The sequence below is a fragment of the Diorhabda sublineata genome, chromosome 2 (genome assembly GCF_026230105.1).
Source record: "Diorhabda sublineata isolate icDioSubl1.1 chromosome 2, icDioSubl1.1, whole genome shotgun sequence".
Classification (NCBI taxonomy): Eukaryota; Metazoa; Arthropoda; class Insecta; order Coleoptera; family Chrysomelidae; genus Diorhabda; species Diorhabda sublineata.
This window is the reverse complement of record NC_079475.1, coordinates 21978286-22003602: the sequence shown is the minus strand read 5'-3', so window position 1 is coordinate 22003602 and position 25317 is coordinate 21978286. Positions and strand designations below refer to the sequence as shown.

General features: G+C 31.8%; 3 protein-coding genes across 3 annotated transcripts in view; 2 read left to right on the top strand and 1 right to left on the bottom strand.

Moving 5' to 3' along the window:
- Nucleotides 1-550: 550 nt before the first annotated feature.
- Nucleotides 551-9657, top strand: LOC130452772 (zinc finger protein GLIS2 homolog). The gene is made up of 3 exons (XM_056792200.1): nt 551-807; nt 3184-3434; nt 8860-9657. The coding sequence occupies exons 1-3, from the start codon at nt 640-642 to the stop codon at nt 9494-9496; spliced, it is 1056 nt and encodes a 351-aa protein (XP_056648178.1). The 5' UTR covers nt 551-639; the 3' UTR covers nt 9497-9657.
- A 3811-nt stretch (nt 9658-13468) lies between these two features.
- Nucleotides 13469-25317, bottom strand: part of LOC130453119 (nucleoporin p54) — a 25045-nt gene continuing 13196 nt past the window's right edge. The window contains exons 2-8 of the mRNA XM_056792723.1: nt 17770-18180; nt 17405-17713; nt 16664-16949; nt 16026-16324; nt 14476-14732; nt 13983-14102; nt 13469-13832 (exon numbers count right to left, since the gene is read on the bottom strand). Of these exons, the coding sequence (XP_056648701.1) occupies nt 13602-13832; nt 13983-14102; nt 14476-14732; nt 16026-16324; nt 16664-16949; nt 17405-17713; nt 17770-18180 (1913 nt within the window). The 3' untranslated portion in view covers nt 13469-13601. The remainder of the gene's footprint in view (nt 13833-13982; nt 14103-14475; nt 14733-16025; nt 16325-16663; nt 16950-17404; nt 17714-17769; nt 18181-25317) is intronic.
- Nucleotides 24725-25317, top strand: part of LOC130453121 (uncharacterized) — a 4094-nt gene continuing 3501 nt past the window's right edge. Inside the window, exon 1 of the mRNA XM_056792725.1 lies at nt 24725-24793. Within this exon, the coding sequence (XP_056648703.1) occupies nt 24779-24793 (15 nt within the window). The 5' untranslated portion in view covers nt 24725-24778. The remainder of the gene's footprint in view (nt 24794-25317) is intronic.

Below are 25317 nucleotides of genomic sequence, written 5' to 3'. Positions count from 1 at the left end.
ACCAACCCATAAAGTGCACCATAACAGATAATCAGGCAATTTTTTTTGGTTTCTTCAATTGTTGTACGCGCAAAAACAAAGTCCTCGAAATCATTTTTTCTCCAGATACCAAGAATGTATTAAAACAAATATTTTATGTGAAATATTTACGGATAAAATCAAAAATATGAAGGAAACCGATAATATAATCACCGTAGCGAAAGTATGACCCATGTAAAATCCGTTGTATATAAAATTAAACAAATGAAAAAATTTAGTATGTTTTGATGACATAATCGATTTTCTAAATCATTTTAAGACAAAAGTCATACATTATATGTTTGAACTAAATTATTTTTGATCTAAAATCCGTATATTTTTTATATTCTTACAAGTATTAATTTCAAATACATATGATATAGTTTTTTAAATCAACCACTTAACCTTGTAGTAGATTATTTCAAATATTTACAATATTTAATAACATGCCGCTTGGCTATATACCAACATTAACATTTACTGATAACCGTCACTGCACTCATTATTCAATATTATTTGAATATAAATAAAATAACATTGTAAAATCGAGTTAATTTAAATTTTTTACTCGACGAGAGTAACATTGTTTACTTTACTAAAAGTACGAGTTAATTTATTATAATGTTAATTTCGCGTTACAGGATAGAGGGTCAACCCTTATATTATTATTACCCTTACGTTTACCAAGATGACGACAAATACTCATATTTGAAACCATTGGATCATAATTCTGGAAAATTGGTCATGTCTCACGAAACTTTACCGCCTACTTCTCCTTTTAGTACTCAGGTAAGTAAATAGAAGTACATATACATAATAATATCCTCTTACTTGACAGTGTCGGAGTCACTTAATTTGTCATTCCACCTTCATCTCGATCGTTATATTTTTCTATTGGTTTCGCTATCTAAGTATATCTGTTAGATTCCAGATTGAATTATTAAACTTTCAATATCAATCCTAATGTACTTTTTTCACTTATTATTCTCTTGATGTTTCATCACATTTTGTACCAACTAATGGATACAGTTGATTGTAACAAAAAGCCGGTCCAAAATGATATAATGGAGTATTTTCTTATTTCGTACCAAAATGAATGCTTTGTTAGTACGGTATATGCCATAATATGCAATACTTAATTGTGCTTAATGCCACCTTTACCAGCAAGTCTGCTGTTTAACTCATTATAATAGCTGGTATTTATATTTTTAGTTGCACAAAGAACGTTATGAGATTTTACAATTGAGAATGGGTGTTATCACTGAGGAAATAGTGTTTAATGCTGAGCATTATTTTCCTTGGTATGAAAACAAAGTGGTCAAAGTTTGAGGTTATCGACAGAAAAACATCGTGAGCAATTTCATGAAGGTACAATTCAGATCTAGTAAAAAATTACAACATTTCAGTAGCAAAAAATTATTCAGCTACCTTCAGAATGAAAAAATGGCAAATACATTTAATAAGTTACGGAGATTGGCAAAGGACTTCCTGCTTGAAAGACCTTACTATTCTCTGATAGAATTCCCAATCTACCATAGATTCAATAGACTGGCATAATTCAATTTAGTATCAAATAAGATATTACGGGTATATGTATTATAATTATCTTATATATTAAAAAAATTTATGATTTCCATTCCGTGTCCGTTCAGGCGTTCTACCCAACCGATTTGCTTAATTTTTTTTTTCAATGAAAGGTATTGATGCACAGATCAGCCATCAACTATCGGATTTCATCTAATTTTCACCATTCTCAAGTTATACTCAAATGCGATTTCCCCCTGTACATTACATATGGGAGTTTTTCACATACACACGTTCTATCCTCAATATCTCAGGTTCTATTCAAGATAAAGACTTCGTTTTGATTTAAGAACACTCGCTGAAACACCTTCTTTCTTTTGAGTTTTTGATCACTTAAATCGGTTGAGTTGGAGAGGAGCTAGGCGCGGACATCAATGTGGAGTTATGGATTTTTGTAGATTTTTGGCAATTTTTCTACATTCAAAGATCTATATCTCAGGTTCTAATAAAGCTACAGAGTTCGTTTTGGTTTAAGAACACTCGCTAAAACACCTTCTTTCTTTTGAGTTTTTGAACACTTAAATCGGTTGAGTTGGAGAGGAGCTAGGCGCGGACATTCAATGTGGAGTTATGGATTTTTGTAGGTTTTTGGCAATTTTTCTACATTCAAAGATCTATATCTCAGGTTCTAATATAGCTACAGAGTTCGTTCTTTTATTTAAAAGCTAGTTATTATTAAGCCAAATTGTTATTTCATATTATCTAATATAAAAGTATTGTGTACTTTTGTCACATTCTCAATCGGATGGTTAACTTGATCCCCTCTCTGGATAGAGTACGTAAATCAATTCGATTTCATCAAGTTACTCAGCGGAAATTTCGAACTAATCTTTTTTTCTACCTCACTCCGTACGTATAAAATATACATCCGATCCATAATCGAATATAGAGCAAATGTCAGCTGCACCCTTGCCAATATTTTTTTAAAAAGCTTCTTGCCTTTCAAGTAGACATTTCTTGCGTACCTATTACCAACACTAGTCCTACTTCTTTCCCAGCAACAGCGTTTATATCAATAAAGATTAATCATATTTCAATCTATCTAAATGACTTCTAAACCTGATACACCACCCTCTGGCATAACAGACGTGTAGTTCCCGCAAAACCCGTATAAATGTATTGCAATCCGTTAGCATTTTTATATCATCAAATAAGAGTAGACTTTGTTCTATCAAAACGTATAGCTCCTTTTCACAAGTTCTGCAATTCAGTTCTGCAATTGTCAATTTTTTTATAATCTGTAATCTTTCCAACAGCTTTTTTATAAAATACATGAAACTTCCCATTTCATACACATTAACTGGACTGTGACGAGAAACTAATAAGTGTATAACCATTTGAATTGAGTACACTCTGATTATTTTGATTAATAGCTTAATCTGTTTTCAAACGATTTCATGAACGTAGCTCTGCATTTCAAATTCTTGTTCTGTAATAATTGAATAGTAACCAAGGTGAATTTATAAAATGTAAAATCGCATTTTTATATTCTTAAAATACTGCTCTGATTTACTAATAATTAAATTCATCTTCGTACATTAAATGATATGAGGAAAAATCAAATATTCTATTTCTTTACAGAGTGACAGTGAAAACTCAGTATCCAGTATAGAAATACCAAAAAAAGAACTTCGTTCGACCAGTACTTTTATCAAGAATACGCAGCTTTTACCACAAGTACAATGTCGTTGGAGATCTTGTGGAATTTTATTTTCGTCTTTGGATCAACTAGCTTTACACGTTACCAAAGTACATTCAGCTAGTGGAGTTGGTGGACTATTTTATTGCGGATGGGATGGATGTACCAGAAATAATAGAGGATTCAACGCCAGGTAGTACATTTTATTTATTCACATTGAATCCACAATTAAACATTATTTTTTGGAGTTAGTACTAGTAGTTATGATACTGTAGATAAAGATTTTGAAAATGCAGATGATATCTTATACTCCGAATATACAAATATGCCTGTTTTCCGACTAAACTGAGTATTTCGAAGCTACATTTAAGTTTAAAAAATAGCGTGAAATAAAAAAAAACATTTTACTTATAATGGTCCACCAAAATTGCTGATTTTTACTTTGTTTCATATACATTGATCACTTATACTAACATTTTCATGGAAAGTACACTTAACCAAAAAACGCTCTCTTGAAAATTAAATTTTTCGATTGACAAACAAATTAGAAAATGTCATTAATCCAAAATATTACGGCGCTTAATATTGTTTTTCCACGTCATGTATCCTCACTGAGGGATAGGCCTACTACCTTTTAAAAAAAGGAATCCTGGAGGTTTAAAAAATTAAAATACGGGGACGTTTTGAAAAAAGGGTAACGATTCGATAGGAAGGTTACTTTACTGGGGTTCTTCGATCTCAACAAGTCAATCCTCATAAATCAATTCGCTTTAGTACATTATTATTTCTAATTAATACACATCTACCTTTCAATGATCCTCTTCATGCACCAAACTTTACGGTGTTGCGCTGGCATCTATGCAGAAATTCCACTTAACCCAAAAAATAAAAAGTTACTAAATTATTATACATATGTAGTACAGATAAGTAAAAACAAGAAAAAAGTCGTCACACTCTCGGCGCGAGAGACTATGAGCATTTTTTACCGTTAGCAATCTATAAATATTAACAAAAACATTAATTTATAAAAGGAAGTTTCTATAAAAAATAAAAGAAGAAAAATGTCAATAATTCTTAATAATTCTATCCTCATTATATCTTGACAATTCTATTATTTGGTTTATAAAATGAAAAATGACCTCAAAAGACATGAATTGACGTACGTTAAAGCCAATGAACTCTATTGTCATTCGATGTTGAACGATGCCTCATGATGTCGATTCACGTTAAATCATGTCATTTGAGAACACTTGGCCCATGGGATCACAATTACTTTTTTGCTAAAAATACCCAAAATTTCTTTCGTTTCGGTAGATACAAGAATTAAATGCAAAAAACCCGAGCTCGCTACATGCTTACTGTGAGAAATATCGCTGCTGCAAACAGACGGAAGGACAAAGCGCATTTATTTGTAAAAAAGGCGCTCAAAATGCAATATTATCTTAAGCTGTATTCAGTGCTCTCCTGACGGTCGTTGCATACGCACACAATGACCGTCATTTTGCATTTTACATTCAATACTTCTCTGACCAACAAATGGAGCAAGCAAAGTAGAATCCTGATTTATCAGTCTATAAACTTTTTTTTAGTAAGTAGGATCGTCACATAAAAAAAACTGAATATATCAAGTACATCAAACAGGTTACTTGAATTAGAATTCAGTTCAAAACAAAAATATTCTGATTATTTTGGTATATCCGTAAAAAGTTTTAATGAACTACTGATCAAAATCAAGATCATATTTATATGATTTAATATTCATATGCTATTATATTAAATTTATGATTCCAGTACAAAAACTCGATGTGATATTGAGCTTAGTTAATATTGACAAAACTTTCATAGTAGTACGCAGTTTTACGTATAGCTACAGACGACAGACTTCAGTCTTGATTATCAGGAGACCACTTAATATATTCTTCTGGAACCTTCAAATTGTTAAAAACTTAAGATATATACTATGAAGATTCATTGATAGCAAGAAAGAAATAAATAAAATGCTCCACAGTCAAAATGTAAGCTACAATTACGCAAATTAGCGGCAAAAGTAGAGGGAATAACTTTCTGACATAATATATTAAATGTTTCATCCATAGAGATGTATAGTGTGAAAAAAATTGTTTATTGTTCAATTATATCTATTACAATCGTTCTGTTTCAAATTCAACACAAAAAAATCTATATAGCAACTTGTTTCTACTTAATTTTCTATAATAAGGATGATGCGCCTTTGAGATAGGCCGCTCTCTAATTTTGTTTCACAACGTTACAAATATTATCATTCTTATTGAAAACCCTGTGTATTGATGAGAAAACATGAATAAGATATTTACTGTGAATACAATTCTGTATAGATAAAATATCTTTTCTGATTACTATTAATCGGCGGCGTAAAATGTAAAAAACTGAGGCTTGTTTTTATCAATACATTACGAATTTTTTATGTGGGTACGTTCAGGACATTCTATTTTAATTTATATTTATCAATTAGCCATCGACAATTATAATGTATTTTTACTGTTGTTATATATAAAAATGATTAAATTGGTGTTTGAGAATTTCTAGTAATTTTCTTCTTAATCTCTACATATGCCCTCTTCAGACAACGGAAATCTGATTAGACAACGCATACGCTATAAAATTACTAGATAGTTATCATCTATTTTTAAATTCTCTATGATGTTGAGTAATATTTTTTCTTATGAGTAGGTACATGTCATGTCAAGTGCAATAAATACATCCATAAAATTGTTTTGCACAAATTCCTGCACTTTGATTTATATTGGGTGTATCGATGTAGAATAAAATGCATATTTAAAATTATATTTTTGTCTTATGAGGTATAATAATTTACCTAAATTCCATATATTGTCACATATCGACTGAAAAATTCATTCGGATTAAGTTTATGTACACATCAAAACATTAATTTGATTTTTTTGCGAAGGGGCTTTTTAACAGTATCAAATAATCTTGCACCCATCTTTTTCGTGTAATTTATTTCCATTCAACTCATTTCCCATTCCATCATTATTATATTGATTTTGTGTAAGGAGTGAAGTTTGTGTTCCATTTAAATTACTAGGATTTGTTATCAAAGAGGTCATTGATTGTCCCTGTCTGCTGGTAAAATGCTGGCCGCTATTATAATCCAACAGTTTGTTTTTGGTGGCCGCTTGGAACCTGTAGACAAATTAGTTTATGCACATCCAAACATTAAATTGAATTTTTTTTGCGAAGGAGCTTTTGATCAGTATCAAACAATCTCGCACCCACATAATGGTTTTGTTGGGACATTTAATTCATCAGCTTTTTCACAGACTTTTAATTGTCAATTACTTCAAAAAGAAATGATTGATGGATCTCAATATTTTTCTGTCTAATTGAAAATAGTTTGTGCCGATAGAGAAGAGATAAAGCAGTTAATGTCTTTTGTTTACTAAAAATATTTGGAAAACGTTTAATGTCTAACGATAAATTCGCTTCCAAAAATTATACACCACAAAAGATCCTGAGAAATTAACCTTTGTTCAATATATCGTTCACTGATCAATGTTTATATGTAGATATCGATGATAATTATAAATTACACCTAAAATGTACTCAATGTACCCAAAACTACAAAACCTTGAGTACATAAGTATTTGAGGTGATCAAAACACTTTTAAATTGTTTATTTCCTTGAGATATTAGTAATAAATACTTATGTTTTAACTAATTGATTTGGAACTTTATCCCCTTGTCCTTAATACAATATTTAATATGAATAGATTATATAGAGCAATCTAAAAAATTGTAAAAATACCCGCTTTGGGGTGAACAAATGCTTTTGCCCTAATTTTTTGTGTGATTTATGAACTTATTTGTTCGATTTTATATCTGATTATTCCCAGTTTTACTGCCAAATTGCTTCCTAAAGAGTTGCTCTCTTGGAACTATCAAATTTTTAATACACCTCACCAGTGCATGCTCTACGCCTAAAACTATCAGTTTGAAACCTCCTTTATCAAAAGATTTTATCACTCTCTTTCGCCGTTCAACATTCAAGCAGTAAACACATTTCCAGCTCAACGTTTAAGCAGTACACATCTTTCTATACGAGTGAATTCAGGTCTCAATTAAACTTGTCCTCTTCATAAAAACATAAATAAAAAATCCAATCATGAATATTCCCTTATAGCCCCAATATCATAGAGTTAGTTGAGTTTTATAAATTAGAAATACTCTCTTTACGTATTCATATCTTTGTGCGAAATGGTAAAATGAGTAGATTTATTTCCATTCAAACTCAGTTCCCATTCCATCAATGGAATATTGATTTTGTGTAAAGAGTGAAGTTTGGGCTCCGTTTAAGCTACTAAAATTTGTTATTAAAAGAGGTCATTGATTCTCCCTGTCTGTTGAGGTCTTCTCGTTGTAATGTCCATTAACTACTGGTAAAATACTGGCCGCTCGCGCTACTATACTCAAACAGTTTGCTTATGGTGGCCACTTGGAATCTATAATGACAAATTACGTTCCCTAGTGGAAGAGCAGTAGACAGTGGACAGTTATGCGTCTTTTATTGGCATAATTTCTTTAGATATTCCATGTTTAAGTCACTATAAGAAACTAATTCCATGTTCTGTTATGTCCGGACAGTAGCAGTGGCATCCACTACTAACGGCTAATGTTAAACGCCACTTAAAACTTAATCTAAAGAGTAATAAAAAAGTTAGTCAGCAGAAAAGCGATACGTTCATTTTCAGGTTTATTTGCTATGAAACTTGGACACTAGATATTCTAGAGTAGAAACGATATTAAACAATAATTCCAAATTTGATTGGCGAAATCTTAACTAATACTTATATTTTAAAGAAAACATCTCAAATAGCTACGAAACATGATCATCATAAAAAAATCTGTTACAACTACAACCAACAACAGATAATTTCCATCCCTGATAATGTTAAGTTTCTACGTGAATGTCAAAAAACGAGCCAATCCTAAAGTCAATGCGGACGAAGTAGACATATTTACTTACAGGAAATATGAATTGTTTGGTGAGACATCCTATAGATTTTTATATTTCCATAGTAACATTTTGTAGGATAGAAAGTGTCCTATGTGTCCATCATAGTAATAAATTAATTTTACAGCAGCATTTTTCTTGAATATGAACAATCTTTTACCTAAAAAATATAATCAAAAAAATGTGGAAAAGGGAAAAGTGATGTATTATTGAAAACACTTCACCGAAAAGTGCAGTATGAGTAAAAACATAAACCAGAGCTTGAGTTCAAGTTTGCTCAATTTACAAAAAGTTTTTGATATTTCCACTTTGTTCCAGTTTCTTCATATGATATAAAGACATTCTTTCGTTATAGTTTATACTCAGGTTTTCCTTTTCTTCGTGTCTTATGTATGTTCTTCATTTGTATTTTTGAATTTGTAGCTTGAACCCTTTATTAAACTTCTCACATACTCTTTATTTACTTTTACTGTCAACCTAACAACATGGAAAGTACCCTCTAATACTAGAAACCCTTTTGCTTGACAAGTTCAATCATCTAAGGAAATGAAAGAAAAATGACTTGCTATATATTCTAAATATACTAAATATTAGTATTCTATTTCAGATACAAAATGCTGGTTCACGTCCGAACACACACCAACGAAAAACCACACAAATGCTTCCAATGTGAAAAATCGTTTTCGCGAGCGGAGAATTTGAAAATTCATTCAAGATCACACAGTGGCGAAAAACCTTACGTATGTCCAGTTCCAGGTTGCAACAAAGCATACTCAAATTCTAGTGACAGATTCAAACATTCGAGAACACATCAGGTTGATAAACCATATCAATGTAAAATCCCAGGTTGTTCCAAAAAATATACAGACCCTAGCAGTTTGAGAAAACACGTTAAAACTTACAAACATTTTGTTAACGAAAACCAAAATACTTTAAGTGTACAGCCTATATTAGAGACTGAAGTAGAGGATAGATTGTCCAACACAGAACCTTTGTTTCGAGAAAATGTGATACGACACCCTTGTAATTGTAATAGAGCCTGTTGTATAACTAAATGTATGATCAGCAGATCCGAACTATTCAAAATAGGAAATTTAATTGATATTAAAGAAAGTGAAAATACACCTTCTTGGAACACACTTACGAAACAACCTTATATATCAGAACCAAATGACGGTATCCTCTATGAAGAGATGCAAGTAGATGGTCCTTTAGATTTAAGTTTACACAGAAGGAAGTGCTGACTTTCAACAATTTATATAACTCAGAAATTGTAGACTGATAATTTTTAATGTGTGAGTTTTTATTTACTTAGTTGTATCTTTGAACTGTAAGTTAAGAACTTGGCAATGACGAAATGTGATATTTTTATTTATAATGTTTACAATAAAATTAATGAGTATTACTCTTTTTTTGAAATATATATATATATATATATATATATATATATATATATATATATATAATCCACCTTTAAATGGTTGTATGATTACCAAATTATAGTTACGAAATAAGTTAAGGTACATCGGGGTAAGGAAATCAAAAATCATTTAACACAAATTATAAGGATCAAATACAATGTTAAAAATTATTTTTCCCCTTTTATCGACTGAAGGCGTGGTCAAATGCCTAAAAATCTCTTCTTCATTGATTACACTTTTATCTTCTACAACAGGCGAATGAAATGTGGATGTCTTACCAATTATCCTACAAAACTTAACTTCTAGACATGGTTCCATCTCTGTCAACTGGCCCATGTACATTTTAGTTTGTTTCTTCTGACTGAATTTAACAACAATCCAATCATCTTTATTTAGTTTGGACAAGTCTAGCTGCATTTGATTAAGGGAATTGATTTCTTCCTCCATCTCTTGCCCTTCATCTACACTATCACCGCTTGAAAGACTTTGCATCTCTTCATGACTGCTGTCATTACTGCTGTCCTCACTTACAGGTTTCCTCTTCTTTACACTTCTCTTTTCTTCTGAAGTGATCACTTCAGCACCTCCACAGATTATTTTCCTACTAGTGACAGTTTTTGGTGTTTACTTTATTTGTTCCAAAAGTAGCTCCTCATACGTTTTTTCCTGAATGCCTAAGGTACCGGCTTCTAAAACATTTACTCCAGATGTTGATGGTATAGGTACATTTTATTCCACGATGTTGCTTGTAACAGGTGCCAAAAGTGTAGGTTCCTGATTTCTTCTTCTCCTTTCCTGTTTCTTCTTCAGTTTCACCATCTATTTCTCGGTCGACCAATACTTCTTCTGCCTGTTGGCGATTTATCCCTTGCGATACGCACTAGTCTTTCTCTTGTCATTCTGCTAATGTGACTATTCAATTCTTGTTTTCGTTTTAGTATCCAGTTAATTACATTTTCTACCTTGCACGTATTTCTTATGTTTTCTTCTAAAAGTGTTTTCCCTGTTATTTTCCTGAGTAATTTCCGTTGTCTCTAGTAGTCTTTTTGTCTTAGTTGTATCGGGTCTTGTCTTTGCTGTATATGTCATTCTAGGTCTAATTGTTATTTTATATATTCTGCTTTTTGTTTCTTTTGTAAGATGTTTATTTTTCCAAATAGTGCTGTTGAGGCATCCTGCTACTTTATTTGTTTTGACGACCTGCTGTCACACCTCATTTTCTACATTTCCTGTTGTATTACATGACCATCAATTTCTATTTTGCAGCGTATAGGTTCCCCTGACGTTGCCATGCATTTTGTTTTATATAATACGGCATCATCCGCGTAGCAAAGTATTTTAAGTTATTTGTTATCCATCTGGTACTCTTTGCCCTGTGATACTTTTTTTATAACTTGAATAGAAGGGCACTGGTATATACTGGTTTATTATATTCTATGGGTTTCTCAACTACTTGTCTCAATAAGAATACAGCGTCCACGCATGACCTTCCGGATCTAAAGCCTTGTTGTTCTTCCGACAAACATGTAATTGTGTTAATTTTGCCTGATCAATTTCTGCATTAGTAGACATGGCTCTGTGTGCCTGATTTTCTTTAAAAGCACACCATCGTCTGTAGGCTAGTGGTTCATAATTTTCGACAGGAACTGAAGAGTCGCAAAATGGAAAAATTCTTGTTTTTTTGAAAACCATGCTTGATAATCACCGAATCTATGCTTTCCCAATCTTTGGAAATAATAGCAGAAAACAAAGATTTTGGAAGTTTCCAGCCATAATGTTTCCTCTTCCACTTTGTAAGTTCTTCCTCCCATTTTATTTTCAAAGGTCGAATCACCATTGGTTGAAGCACGTGGCTGGTGTGTCGGAGAAGTTTCAAAATTATTATATTTTCTTGTCTTTCCATTTGGACAAGAGAGATACCAACGTGTGAACTGTGCCCATCATAAATAAGAATAACAGGTCTTTCTCGGGGTATATTTCTTATAAAATTATTTTTGAAATAAACTTGGAAAGTTTCTACTTCCATCCAGCCATTTTTTGTTGCCGAAGTTATTCCCACATATTCCAATTTTTGTGTGCAAGCCCTGAGTCCCACACATTTTTCTCTCTAGAAACCAAATGCGGGGGTAACTTCTCCCCAGCTGCGTTTGCTCCTAATAAGACCGTAATGTTTTCTTTTCCGGACCCACTTGTTGCTCGTGAGCAGCTGATCCGTTTTGACCAACAACCTTTATTCTGCTTGGATCTGTTTCTATTATCACTGTAGGAAGTTATGGATAGGTAAATCGTGAACTAAATAACTAACATCAATATTTGTTGGGATGATAAATTCATTCATAATGTGTGACTGGAAAAATGTACTTGATGAGCTTGTTGCTACCTTCAACTTTCAGAAATTATATTTTACAATGAGACCATAAATGCTTACAAAACTATCTGTTTATTTAATGGTATAATAAAAGCAGGCAAAAGGTCAACTGAACCAAGTATGTATGGTCATAAAAGCGGGTACTTACTAGCAAATAAAATTATCTCTTGTTAAATGTATTTTTTGCTATATATATATATATATATATAATAAAATTGAAACTAAAATTCATTTTTACTGAAAGTATTCAACAATTGTAAGATGTTATATGTGGTATTCATAATACATCTGGTAGGGTCATTCACAGGAAATCGGTACATTTTAATTGTAGAATCTGATCTCTTACTTAGTCCACACTTTAAATAAACACACTTATTTCCGGTCATTTCTAAAAAATTGAAAAAAAGAAGTGATTATTTGTTATATAAATACATTTTAGTAAGTAGTTCGCTAAATATACAGTTTTTTTTCGAAATAGTAAGCTGTAGCATTTATACATCAAGCGCCTTATAATTTGAATATATTAACTAAGAGAGTAGTGATGTATATTAATTGTAATAATATCCACTTACCTTAAAAATGAAATATATATCAAAGTTCAAAGATTCTCAAATAAAAAATTAATTCAAATGCACAACAAACGAAACTCAACAATAACACAATGAACACGTTAACTTGATCAGCCATTTTTTTACTTGACAAGTATCACTACAGCGCAAACATTTATTTCTTTATTTGACAAGTTCCATTGCCAAATGGAGACTAGCTTCTCAAACGGCAAATCGCTATTATTACATTCCCAACATTTTTAATACTATCGCAGTTTAAAATGTTCCAATAAAGTGAGTAACAAACAAAAAAAATAGTTCAAAGATAAATTCCTACTACACCTGCTAAAATGTAATGGGGATTGTGAGCATCAGTGAAGTTTATTACAGTTTATGGAAATTTACACTTGTAGATTGGAAGTTGATTAAAGATTTTACATTGATATGACTATGCTTCTGACAATATTTTCCAATACTGTTTAACAACTAAAATTCTATGTTCAAAATTCCAAATAAGTACCAATGAACAGATATCGGCATTGTTGGTTTTTGGTCTCAGTTTTTGGTATTTCTAACCTGAACTTATTCGCCATATTTCAGTTCGAGTTTTTGAGTTGAAACTTAAGTTTATTTTTTATATTTTACCATCCAATGTTCGAATGTAAAGAAATGAATTGCTCCAGACGATTTCTTGTCCTTTCTTGTTGGACAAATGAAGTTTCAATTTTTTAAAAGATCTAGTCTTGTAGATAGAAGGAGAATTTTGAATTTCAAAGGAATTTTAGTGATTACTAATTCAATTGGAAGCATTGGTTTGTCAAGGTGAACTTTTCTAACAATAGTACTTCCTCGTGGATGTATGTTATCAATAAATTGCAGTTTTATAAATTTTTTTCTAGTGTATTATATCAAAACTTCCACTTCCTCTCTACTAATCCGTAATTAAATTTGAGAAGTGTTTCATTACATTCATTAACATTTCTTACAAGATATTGTATCAGTTAAAATTGTATTAATTAAATTGTCCATTTATAGTTTTCTGTTTTAGCCCGTCGTTTATAATATTTAACACTTTCAAATCAGTCTGAATGATATTAATCAGTTGAGCTATGCCACTTTGCTCCATTTTCAAAAATTGTTTGATTTCTTCTTGAGCTTCTGCATCCAATCGGTAACTGGGACAACTTTGTTTATATCTGCCTGCCAGCATCTTGATATTGGAAAGAATTTCATTAACTTGTCCCTAAAAAATAGATATTTTCTTTATAAAAATACATGATTTTAAATAAACAGTATCAAGTGAATATAGAGATTTGCCGTATTGATTTTATATTCAAATTATCACAACTCTCATTCTATATTAATAACTAGAATTTTAATTAAAGCACCTTACCTTGAATTGTTTTGGATTATTTAATTGTTGGTGCATAATCTCAAATCTTCCTCGTAGTAGTTCTTCTTCGGGTAATATAGCTATACCAGTTTTTCTTGTGCATTCCTGTTTGACTAAAATCTAAAATAATGTTTAAATAATATTAAAAAAGAACATTCGCAGACAAAAGTCGAAGTTAAAAATATGAGGAAAATAACTGAAAAAAACTCTCATTTGATTGTAGAAAATGGAATAATAATCTATATAAATATAGTTCCTGGAGTTATACAGAGTAGAACAATAAAAGTGTAATATACTATCAAATACAAAAATGCTTATTGCATATGATAACAAATAGTCCATGGTACTATCAGAAATTGAACCATACAGAATGATCTAGTAATCCAACAAATTTATACAAAAAAAACTTCACAACTCTGGTTTATAGAACATAATGTTTACTTAATTTTGATAAAATTACAGTTAAATTTCAAACTACTCAAGCGATACTTACTCTCAATATTCTATGTTGTAATTCGCAAAATTTAGATTTCAGCTCAGCAATTTGAGCTACAGAAGATGAGTGTCTGGTTTTTAAGCTGGTGATATCCTTATTCACTTTATCTAGAAAAGCTTGATGCAATCCCGTCTGATATTCCTGATGCAGTAGCCTCGATCTCAAACTGGAAAAACCATTGATGGGTATTGGAATATATTTTTTAGGATTTGGGTTATCGTCAATAGCAGCTCTCCACATTTGCAAATCAATACCTATAAACAAATAAAGCAATGTAAAAACAATATTTTTTAGCATTTATACTACTATTATTAAACAAAAATAGGAATTTCAGATGTAGGTGTGCGGCGCTTAATATTTGTCCATACTAATTTTTAAAATTAGTCCAGGAACTAGTTGATATTTGATTTTTTTATGGAATAACGAAATGAAGAGATATTCATGAAGCATTGAAGGAATCGGTTGATAGAATTGGAAGCTTCAATAAATATATAGTCATTGCAACAGTAGGTGTGTTAGCAATGACATGTAGTATTCCAGTTTTGTAGGGTTAGTTTGGGAAAGTTGCATACATGCCCAACCATTCAATTTATTACTCATTGATCAAGGATATTTATGTGGAGTATTAATTAAGGCAATTCCAGCGTTTGAGCTCGTTTCTTATCAAGATTATGTATCTCACTAAGAGTGGAAACCAAACTGTTATAAGTACTTAAGCAATTTTTACTGGAAGCAGAGGCTTGGTATGGAGACTTATAACTTTATTAACAAAATTGAAATTCCAGTTTATGAGCTCTTTATAAAAATTATGTATGTCACTAAGGGTGCAAACCGAACTCTTATAAGTACTCGAGCAATTTTTAACGAAAAGAGAGGCATAATATGAAGAATTGTTACTGGAATTTTTAATATATGCAGACTCTTTTGGTATTTAACAAAAAATAAATGTGAATTAAGCACTATAAAATTTATGATTTCAAAACAATTTATAGACAATTTGTCTACATATGTAAACAGATGTAGGACAAATTGTAGTTGATTAGATTAATGTAAATAAGTTGTAATTATTATAGCAATGTAAAACGGTCAATTCTAAATGGTACATCAGCATTGATTTGCTAGAAGTGTTTGAAAAAATTAGGGAATCCAATCGCAGCAGACGAATCATTGTTCACAAAGAGAATGTGAGCTCTCATACATCAGTTCAAACAAAAGCGTTTTTGTACAGTCAAAATATCTAATTAATGAGTCATCCGACGTACGGTCCATGTTTTCAATGATTTCTTCTTATTCCCATAGACACAGACCATATAATCAAAAATAAATCACATGTTCTCAATCGACAATTGGTTCAAACGTATGAAAAATTGTATTGATTTTAATGGACAATATTTTGAAAAATAAGAAAGCCATATCCAAATCCCAAAACTTAAATAGCAATCTTTGTATAAATTAATATAACAGTTACCACCTGTATTGAAAGACGTGAATGCACATGTAACGAATAGACCGACATAAATATGTAGTAAATATAATACGAAGCTTACCCGGAGGGGGATGTTTCAAATACTCCTCTAATTCCGCTTTGGTAGGTGTAACAAATGGAGTAACTGAAGTAACCATTACTGTACTAAGTTGTTGTTTTGGAACAGGTTGATTGAAGAATGCGGCAAGATCCGAAGCTGGAATTTTTCTACTCGTCCCTGTAACTCCTTTTTCTGATACAGTTATTTTAACTTCGGTTTGTGTATCAGTAACAGATTTTATTTGATGTATATCAACAGTTAAATTGGGTTTGTTACCTAAAATACCGGCGATACCGTTTTTAAGGACTTCCTGCTGATTTCTGAAATCATACATTTATGAGAAACATGCAACTTTTTTCTGTTTTCTTATATCTTATTAAAAATTAAAATTAAAAATTCCTTTTTTTATATTGACATAATCGACAATTTGCATTCCTTTTTATAAAAATGCATAATAAAACGAACCAAATTTTACACCACAAAAAAGTTGAAGGTCTCTGGAAGTAAATATTGATTAAATTCATAATCACTGGCAAACGCAATAATATTTTGATTTCCAACGAAAAATAATTGAATCACGTATTTTTATCGCTTCCAATGTATTACATGAAACCAAATTTAAAAACTATTAGTCACTAAAATAGGAAATAGATACTCACTTCATTTCATCGAGCTTCTTATTAAATATGAATTTTACTATCCCCTCAGAATTATCATGTTCTGGTATAACATTATACCCCATCGCTTTGAATCTATAAAATGGATTCTGAGCATCATATTCGATTGGTGGTTGTTGGCTATTGTAATATCCTTTTCCGGTACCCCAACAAGCCTGGAGCATATTCCATTTTTTAAGAATGTCGTCTCTTTCGTCATTAAAAACGTTTATTGCATATACTGATGCCACTACTTGCTGAGTTTTCGATGCTTGAGATTGTTGAGGAGCTAGAAAGAAATCAAAGCATTTTCAACGGTTGAACCCTATTAAACTAAAGAAAACTGTCAAAATCTTATGCAGCAGAGAATGTTTAACCCTCAAACATATTTTTCATAACTGGCTAATACATTAAAAATTTATAAATAAATCCGTGCTGATTGTCTGAGGATTATTCGTGAGCATGTAAGGAGACAAATGTGCAATTTGTAGAAAACCAAATGTATTCATCAAAACACACATTCTGGACAAAATAAAGAATCTCTGAAAGTCAAGTCGGTGCTTAAGGGAACAATATTTGCAAATGTAGAAAAGAACAAAGTAAAAGCAACTGAGATCTGGCTGACAAAAAAATAGGTATAGATATATAAATATATTTTTCTGCAATCAGAAGAGAAAACCTTATTAAGAAAAAACTGATGAATAAACCTTGAAAAAAGGAAGATTATTAATCTATACAACTTACCAACTTGAGGTATCTGTGGTTTGCTGAACAATGATCCTTGATTTTGTGTGCCGAAGCCTCCAAAAGTGCTTCCAGTTCCTCCACCAAATCCTCCAAATCCCGTTGACGAAGTGGATGTAGTACCAAATCCTGTACCGAATAAAGACGGAGCTGATGTTGTAGAGGTACCAAAAACATTAGTACCAAAAGTTGTTCCAGTACCAGCAGTCCCAAATAAACTAGGAGTTGAAGTAACCGCTTGTTGCCCAAATAAAGAAGGTGTGGGTGTTGTACCGAATAGGCTAGGTGTGGTAGTAGTCGCAGCAGTTCCTATAATTCATAAAGTGATAGAAAAAATAGTAGTCCTTTTTAAAATGTAATTTTACCGAACAAACCCGTAGATTGAGTGGTGCTAGTAGAACCGAACAACCCACCGCCAGTAGTATTAGAAAATAAGCTGGGAGCTGACGTAGTGGATCCAAAAAGACTGGGCGCTGTCGTGGTTGCAGTACCAAACAAATTAGGTTGTGTTTGTTGTGTACCAAAGCTAGAACCAAAAGATGGTGTTGCCGTTGCGGCGGGTGCTCCAAATGTACTTCCGAAAGCCGATGGAGCAGAAGATGCAGGTGTACCAAAACTAGTACCGAACGTAGGAGCAGTGGAAGTAGTGCCGAAACTACCGAAACCGGTTGATTGTTGTTGAGTATTCGTCGCTCCAAATGTTGAACCAAATCCACCGAATCCCGTAGAGGCAGTTGTGGCAGGAGTTGAACCAAAACTTGTACCAAAGCCGGTCACTGAAATATTAAATAAGTTTTTGAAAAAATCTTTAAACATTGCAATGCAATGAAAATTGTAATTTGATGTCATTGTCACATACAATCAGTAATTTAGTGTTTCTTCACAGAAAATGTTCATTAATTTTTCGTAAAGTGAAACCAATCCGAAACAATTTCAAATCACTCATATTGCTTTGAAGCAAGTCATTACTTGTGTAATGTCTTTTATTCGCAGTTAGTTTAATCCAAAAAGCAGAGTTAGTTTTATAACAGAAATGTGTGTCTTTTTATTTTTTTTTTATTGAGAAATATTTTTTATTTTATACAAAGATTGATTTTAGTGTTTTTATCTACAATTTATTTGTTGAATTATAACTATTAATCTAATTATTTCTTCAGCTGCTTCAACGTTATATGTGTTTGCTCCAGTTAATTTTCAGTGATCAAGTTTTTCTATTCGTTCGCCAATTAAAGACCGTGCGCGTCTATGTGCTATTGCGTAAATTTGTCCAGCAGCAAACTGCTTAGAACCTTCGAGAAAGAGGGAAGGAAAAAGGAAGAATATAGAAATTGGTAAATAGTAAGGTCTAGAATATATCCTGGGATAAATATCTCTACCTGTATCCAAAAGAGTGGATAATAGAGGATTCTGAATCATTATAGTTGTTTCATCAATCGTTTTTTCAATTTGGTGCATCTCGTCTTTATTTTTCTTTCTGTAAAGTACGGGTAGACCTTGGTAATCATATTGATAAGTGCATGTGTGTCAACTGTATATTGTTTTGATACACTCAGAGGGTCGCTGGATCCTTGTACATTTTCCAGAAAGTCTTTCAATTCTTGATATGTGAGTACCATCGATTCTCTGTTTTCCTGAATAAATTCTTTAGTCATTAGCATTAGTTTCTCTATGCATGATAGGTCTTCTCTCGACTCACTTGCTCGAGGTTTTTTTTTGTGTTGGCGTTTTCGTGTTTGCGGAAATCATCAAACTTTGATTGGCAGTCATTTTCATTGTTTGGTGGAGGAGTTTGGATTTCTGCTATACTTCTTTTGTTTGACTGTTGTGGTTTTTCAGTTTCGATAGTGGCACTACTGTTATTTAGGTTGGGATGAGCCTGGTCATTAGGAGCTACGACTTCTTGACTTGCATGTTATTATCTTCTCGTAGGCGTAATTCAGTTTGAACCGTTGGGCATTGCGATGCTATGTGACATAGTTGTTTACATCCGTGACATGTAAGGGTGTCTGTCGACAAGAATATGCGATACTGGGTATTATCATGTGTTACCAGCATCGAATGAAGAATTGTAATTTGATCTGTAAGTGATAAATAAAGTTGTCTCCGGAAACTAAGGATATGGGAGTATTGGGAATCTGGTATATTTATCCGAAGTAAAGTTGCTGAGGACATCAGCTCCAATCCTATTTCTTGTAATTTATTTTCTAGTAGTGAGGTATAGTTGGGCTAACATTCAACATAACTATTCGCTGGGAAGGAGTTCTTAATTTTCGTGCTCGCAGAATTTCATTATTGACAATGATATGCCCATGTTCACTCGGTAAAACAGATTGAATATTTCTGGACTTGATAGGTACACGCACACTTTGTTGATAGACATTTTTGAGCAGAAGATGACATTTTTGGGGCCGATAAGTGAACCAATAGCTTGAATATATTCTTGAATTTTTGTTTCATTAATAGCATTGAATATTATGGCTTGGTTTTTTCTGGAAAAGTTGTTGTGGCTGGTTGGTTCAATACTGCTGCGTATTGCTCTTTCAACATATCTGTCTGTGGATGCTGCGATTGGTGAGAGCTTTGGGGGTTCCTGTAGTCAGAAACCCCCTGGTTTGAGGTAAACATTGTTATGGATTAAGACAAAATTTAGGTAAGTTGTCCTGAATGCGGTCCTGTCTCCTTGTGTTTTGGCAATGAGACCGCTCACTTGAACCGGTTTTTATCTTGACCTCCTATCAGTTTTTGTTCGTATCAGATTGATTTAATTGGTGATTGATGTTAACAAATTTTCCACTTACTACTTTTGGGTTTGAATTGTCTCGTCTTTTACCTCTCTAATTTCAACAATAACTTTTGTTTCGGTAGTAACTTTTGACTTCAATAATACGGAGCTGGAAGAACAGTGTGAATCACTTATACGTCCAGAGCCGGACTTTTATGAAATTATTGTTTTGTTTGTTTCCTTGATAAATTCGCAATCTGATCGTTTGATATAGGTGTAAAAAAATAGTCCAAAAATTCTATTACATGCTATCCTGCTGATTTTGACAAGGGGGTGAATCTATTTCAAAGATTCTGTAACGTCGATAGATAAATAATGTGTCGCTTTGGATTAAGGCACATATGGGCGCGATTAACCAGTAAAATAATTTACAATATTATTTTTTACAAAGAAAAACATTTGGCAAAAATAAGGAAAAGTAACATAAATATTATCCCGTAAGTGCTTCGTTTCATGGAATGATTTGTAAGAGGTTCTCTGCACGCCAAAGTGATCATATAAACACTAATGAAGCTAAACATCCGGAACTGTCATTGAAGGTAATCATTTCAGAAATAATTAATAAAATCCTAGACTTTGTAATAGGCGTCCGTTGCATAACAGTATGGAACATAGTAGTTAATGAAGTAAATGCTGGCTCGCATTCAAAATTTAAATGTTCAGATATTTTAAAACGTAATCCAAGTGAAGTTTCGCGTCGATACGTCACATCAAACTTGAGTACACCATTATAGCCCAGAAATAAAAATTCCAGAGGTATAATTTTGATTCATTATTTAGAAAAAGTAAAATGATAACGGGTAAATGTGATGCTGGTTTGCTGATACGTTTTGTTATAGAATCTAAGAAAATCGACAGCATATTCACCTGATCTAACTCCCTCTTAGACAATTATGTTGCTATAGTTGAAAAGTTAGCTTATTAGAAAGACAAAAGTGTATTTCAAGAAACATCGGGATATTTTTTTGGATAGTTTGAAAAACTCACTGGTCTGAGTGTGTAGAAACCAAAGGAGATTATGTTGCAAAATAAAATATTCTTTTTAAAGTGAAGTAGCTTCAAACTGCCCCTGTATAACCAAATAATCATGCAAATTAATTTGAAAATACATATTATACACATGCCAAAAAGAATAATTTTAACAGTGAAAATCGCAGAGACGAGGAAAATTTTAATAAATTTACAGGAAACCATTACAGGGACTTCTACACTACAATAAAATCGAGGTAGTCCATCTCTTGTACAATAAGCGTTTGAACAGAAAACTTTGAGGGAGTTTAATAAAAAAAACATGTGTGTTGGTAAAAAAGCTGTGCAGATAGTGTATGTAATTTTTAAAATGTAGAAATTTCTGCAAAAAAAGGATTTAGCTAAGATGCTAGTAGTAAATGAGAGATTTAGTATACCAGTATTTTTAAAAAATAATAGGTCATTTCGATGTGGTGCACAACAATGTTTTGACTCGTCAAGGTGTTTCAAATGCATGCAGAGGTGTTTCTCTTTCACAGATAAATTTCTTTTGAATTATCATTTTCTCTAAGCAAAATTTTTCTCTAATGGTTGGTAAAATCATTTCCTCACACACTCTAAATATTGCTGAAATCTTTGTGTTTTTACTTTTGAATAAAACATAATTCTTATAAAAATGTCTTCATTGTTTATTTATGTAACAATTTTTTCCCAGCAATTATCATCTCTATTACTAATATGATTATTCTGCGGTTTATAAAAATTGATACAAAAAAAAACAATTTTTATAAACAAAATTACGTCCAAAATAATTCTACTTAATCATTAATTATTGAAATTGACAATTTCCTTATTTGTTATGATTATTCTTTCAAAACATATCAATAAAAATCGCTTTTAAGTTCATAAAATGCATTTAACGTCATTTACATCGTATATTTCCCATTTTAAAAAATGTTAAGTCATTGTTATGAATAATATTCGGATATTCCTACGCCGAATAACAATTATACAAGGTGTGATAAAAAATACAATGCGTTGACATGAAGAATAGACGTTGGCCTACTTTTTAGGTCTCTTTCTTATCATATTGCTTCGAAAATTTTCTAGTGCAGGATTGTGAAATTCTGATTTCACAATTATCTCCCTTAGTAAGACTCTAATCGGACTACATTCGAAGATGACCATGATTTTCGATTTTCGTTGGCAGAGAAATTTAGGTGCTGGTTTTCTTCTTAGTATTCTGAAATTTTTGTTTCAGAATTATAGCTAAAGCCTCGATTTCTATATTCAGACACAATTGGTGCTATTAAATCAGGATATGTATGACGTTTTTTGATTTCCATGTAATTGGAAACACGATTTTATTTTCGTTTATCAGTCAAAACGTGGTACTCACTAATCTCTGTTGAAATGCTTTGCACGGAGATTTAAATTCTTCATTAAGCGGTGTTGCACCGGCAAAGAATTTTGGTAGGAGGCTGTTGCAACCTCAGCTTACCACACCAATCGCACCTCCACCTTTACTCTTTTTGATGGAAAGACGCCTACGGAGATGTGGTATAGTCAAATACCTAATCTGAATAAAAATATACTTAATAGTATATCTTATGTCCATATTCCTGCAGAAGACAGAAAAGGGAATCTAGATCCTAGAAGTCAGAGGATGTATCTAGTAGGATATAGAGACAATGGATATCGCTTATGAAATCCGAAGGAAAGAAAATAGTTTCTGCAAAAAATATTGTATTTGATTAAACCAAAATGAACACAAGTGAGCCAGATCAATAGACACAAATTAGCCAGGAAATTTCGGATATAGACAACAATGATACAGAAAATGAAGAAGAATTTCATTTAGATGTTGGAAATGGAAGTAGTTCTGATGAAAATGTAAAAAATCATGGAAAACCAAAAAACGTGAGACAGAATAACAATAAAAGAAGACCTAGAAAACGAATATAATTAGAGACTATGATATGAACATACACAAGTATGAAGGACTTATGGCTGCTTTAATTGCTGACGATCTTGTAGCTGAAATACCACATACATATCCCGAAGAAATTTTACTTGGAGATAGCAATTCAGAGTGAGCGAATTAAACAAGAAAGAGTAACATAAAGAAGGCTAGACTTGTTGCACGTAGCTATCAACAAGGAGAGTGTGATATGTATCAATTAATTAGACGTAAAGTATACATTTTTAAATGGAGATCGGCCAGAACCAGTATATTTAGAGATTCCCGAAAGCGTTGAGGTAAACTGTATGAAAAAATGTATTGGAAATTTGAAAAGGCATTGTACGGTCTTCAGGAAGCTCTCAGATGATGGTATCGAAAACTGCATCTAGTCCCGGAACTCTCATACAACTGAATGATATGCCTTTAAAGTTGCGAAATCAGAACTTATAATTAAGTATATTTTGTAAATTATACATTCGAACATTATGAATTTTTAATGGAAGATAACGTATGTCCATGTAGTGAGTTTGACGGAATAAACAATTCTAAACTACTATCTGAAGACCAAGGGCGGCTCATGCCCAATAGTTAATCCGTAACTTTCACAGAGACAACTTATACCATCTAAAAATAGCAAAAATGACTTGTTCAAACGATTTTTTAACAAAAAGGTACTCTTTGTTTAACTAGATATAATTTATGGTCTAGGAGATATGTAGAGTTTTAGATCGAAATAGCGAAACCTTTCGCTATAAAATACAATTATCATAAATTGTAATTACTTATTAAAAATACTTACACGAGGTATTAAAACACAATCAAACATTACTATTTGAAATGCATACTGTCAAACATCGTCTTACTTTCATAAGGAATAAATTGATATGTAGAAATATTTTGTTGGTTAGCCTACAACTGATCAAGTAAAAACAGAAAATAAACTAAAATAAATGTTGTAAGTGGGCACTTTGAACTTCCAGCATTCTGCCTTATAATAATGGAAGTTTATTCTATCGATCATTTCGTTCCTTGTCTTTATCGGTCTTGCATATAACAAACTTTTAAGATATCCCCAAAAAAATTAATCCCTTGTATTTAATTCAAGGGAACGTGGTGGCCATGCAACCGACCAATCGACCTATTAGGAAAAATGATGTTTTACATCATTTAGGAAGTGGGGAAACGCTCTATTGTGCAATATTCTTTTCTTATTTAAGCCTGTTTTACCCCTATCAAAATTTTTTAAAAACCGGTCGTTTTATTGGAATAACAACACTTGATTTTACCACGCCTCATCGTCTAATCATAAACTTATTTTTCGTAATTTTATTAAACAACACAACTAAGTATCGAAAAAAAAAATATTCCAACTGACGTGGAATATCAAAAGGGTAAATTATTAAAGTTCAAACGACATTTTACTAAGAAATATCTGAATCATTGTATTATTATTCGGTAATTTCTCTAAAGTAAACCGCAATTCACGCACATTGGAGGAAAATTTTTATCACAAATATAAATACCAATCGGGAAACTTCATATGTTTATATATAAAAGATATCTATAACTATATTCAATTTATAAAAAAACTGTTCAATTGTATCAGTTAAATTAACATTTATTTATTTATTAGTGAGATTGTGATAACTGTGTAGCTAAAATGGTTTTCGAACAAGTAAGTTTTTTACCACACTTTATTTAACTTAGTTTGTTAATTTGTCTTTTTGTAAATGTTTAGATGGAACTGTAATCAACCTATTGACTTAAAATTTCGTATACTCTCACGGTTTTTATAATTAAAAAAAGTCAAATAATTAATGAATTTAATATTTTATGACACAGGATGTTTTATTTTGCATTTTATAATGGTATTTTCAATTAAACTGCCTTTTTTTAACAACACTCAACAATACTTAAGTATTGTATTATATAGGAAAATAGTTCAAACAATATGGTGAAGGAAATTTATGATATAAGATACAATTGATTTAAATAACGATTGTTCTTCGTTCAGGATCACTATTTTGATTTGATTTGAGCAATTCAAAACATCTTTTTTTCTCGATTTTATAGAAAATGTATGGTGTCTCGTTAAGATAGAATATGTTTTATTGTGAGCTTCGTGTGACAATGTTGGCATTTCCAGGGGTTGCGGACATGAGAGATTAGAAAATGACAATCGTATTCTTATATTAATTT

Excerpts from the sequence above, each read along its gene's own strand:
- LOC130452772 (XM_056792200.1), top strand. The coding sequence starts at position 640 with ATGTTAATTTCGCGTTACAGGATAGAGGGTCAACCCTTATATTATTAT. Across the intron at positions 808-3,183 it reads CTTCTCCTTTTAGTACTCAG|AGTGACAGTGAAAACTCAGT; the intron begins GTAAGTAAATAG and ends ATTTCTTTACAG. Across the intron at positions 3,435-8,859 it reads AATAGAGGATTCAACGCCAG|ATACAAAATGCTGGTTCACG; the intron begins GTAGTACATTTT and ends ATTCTATTTCAG.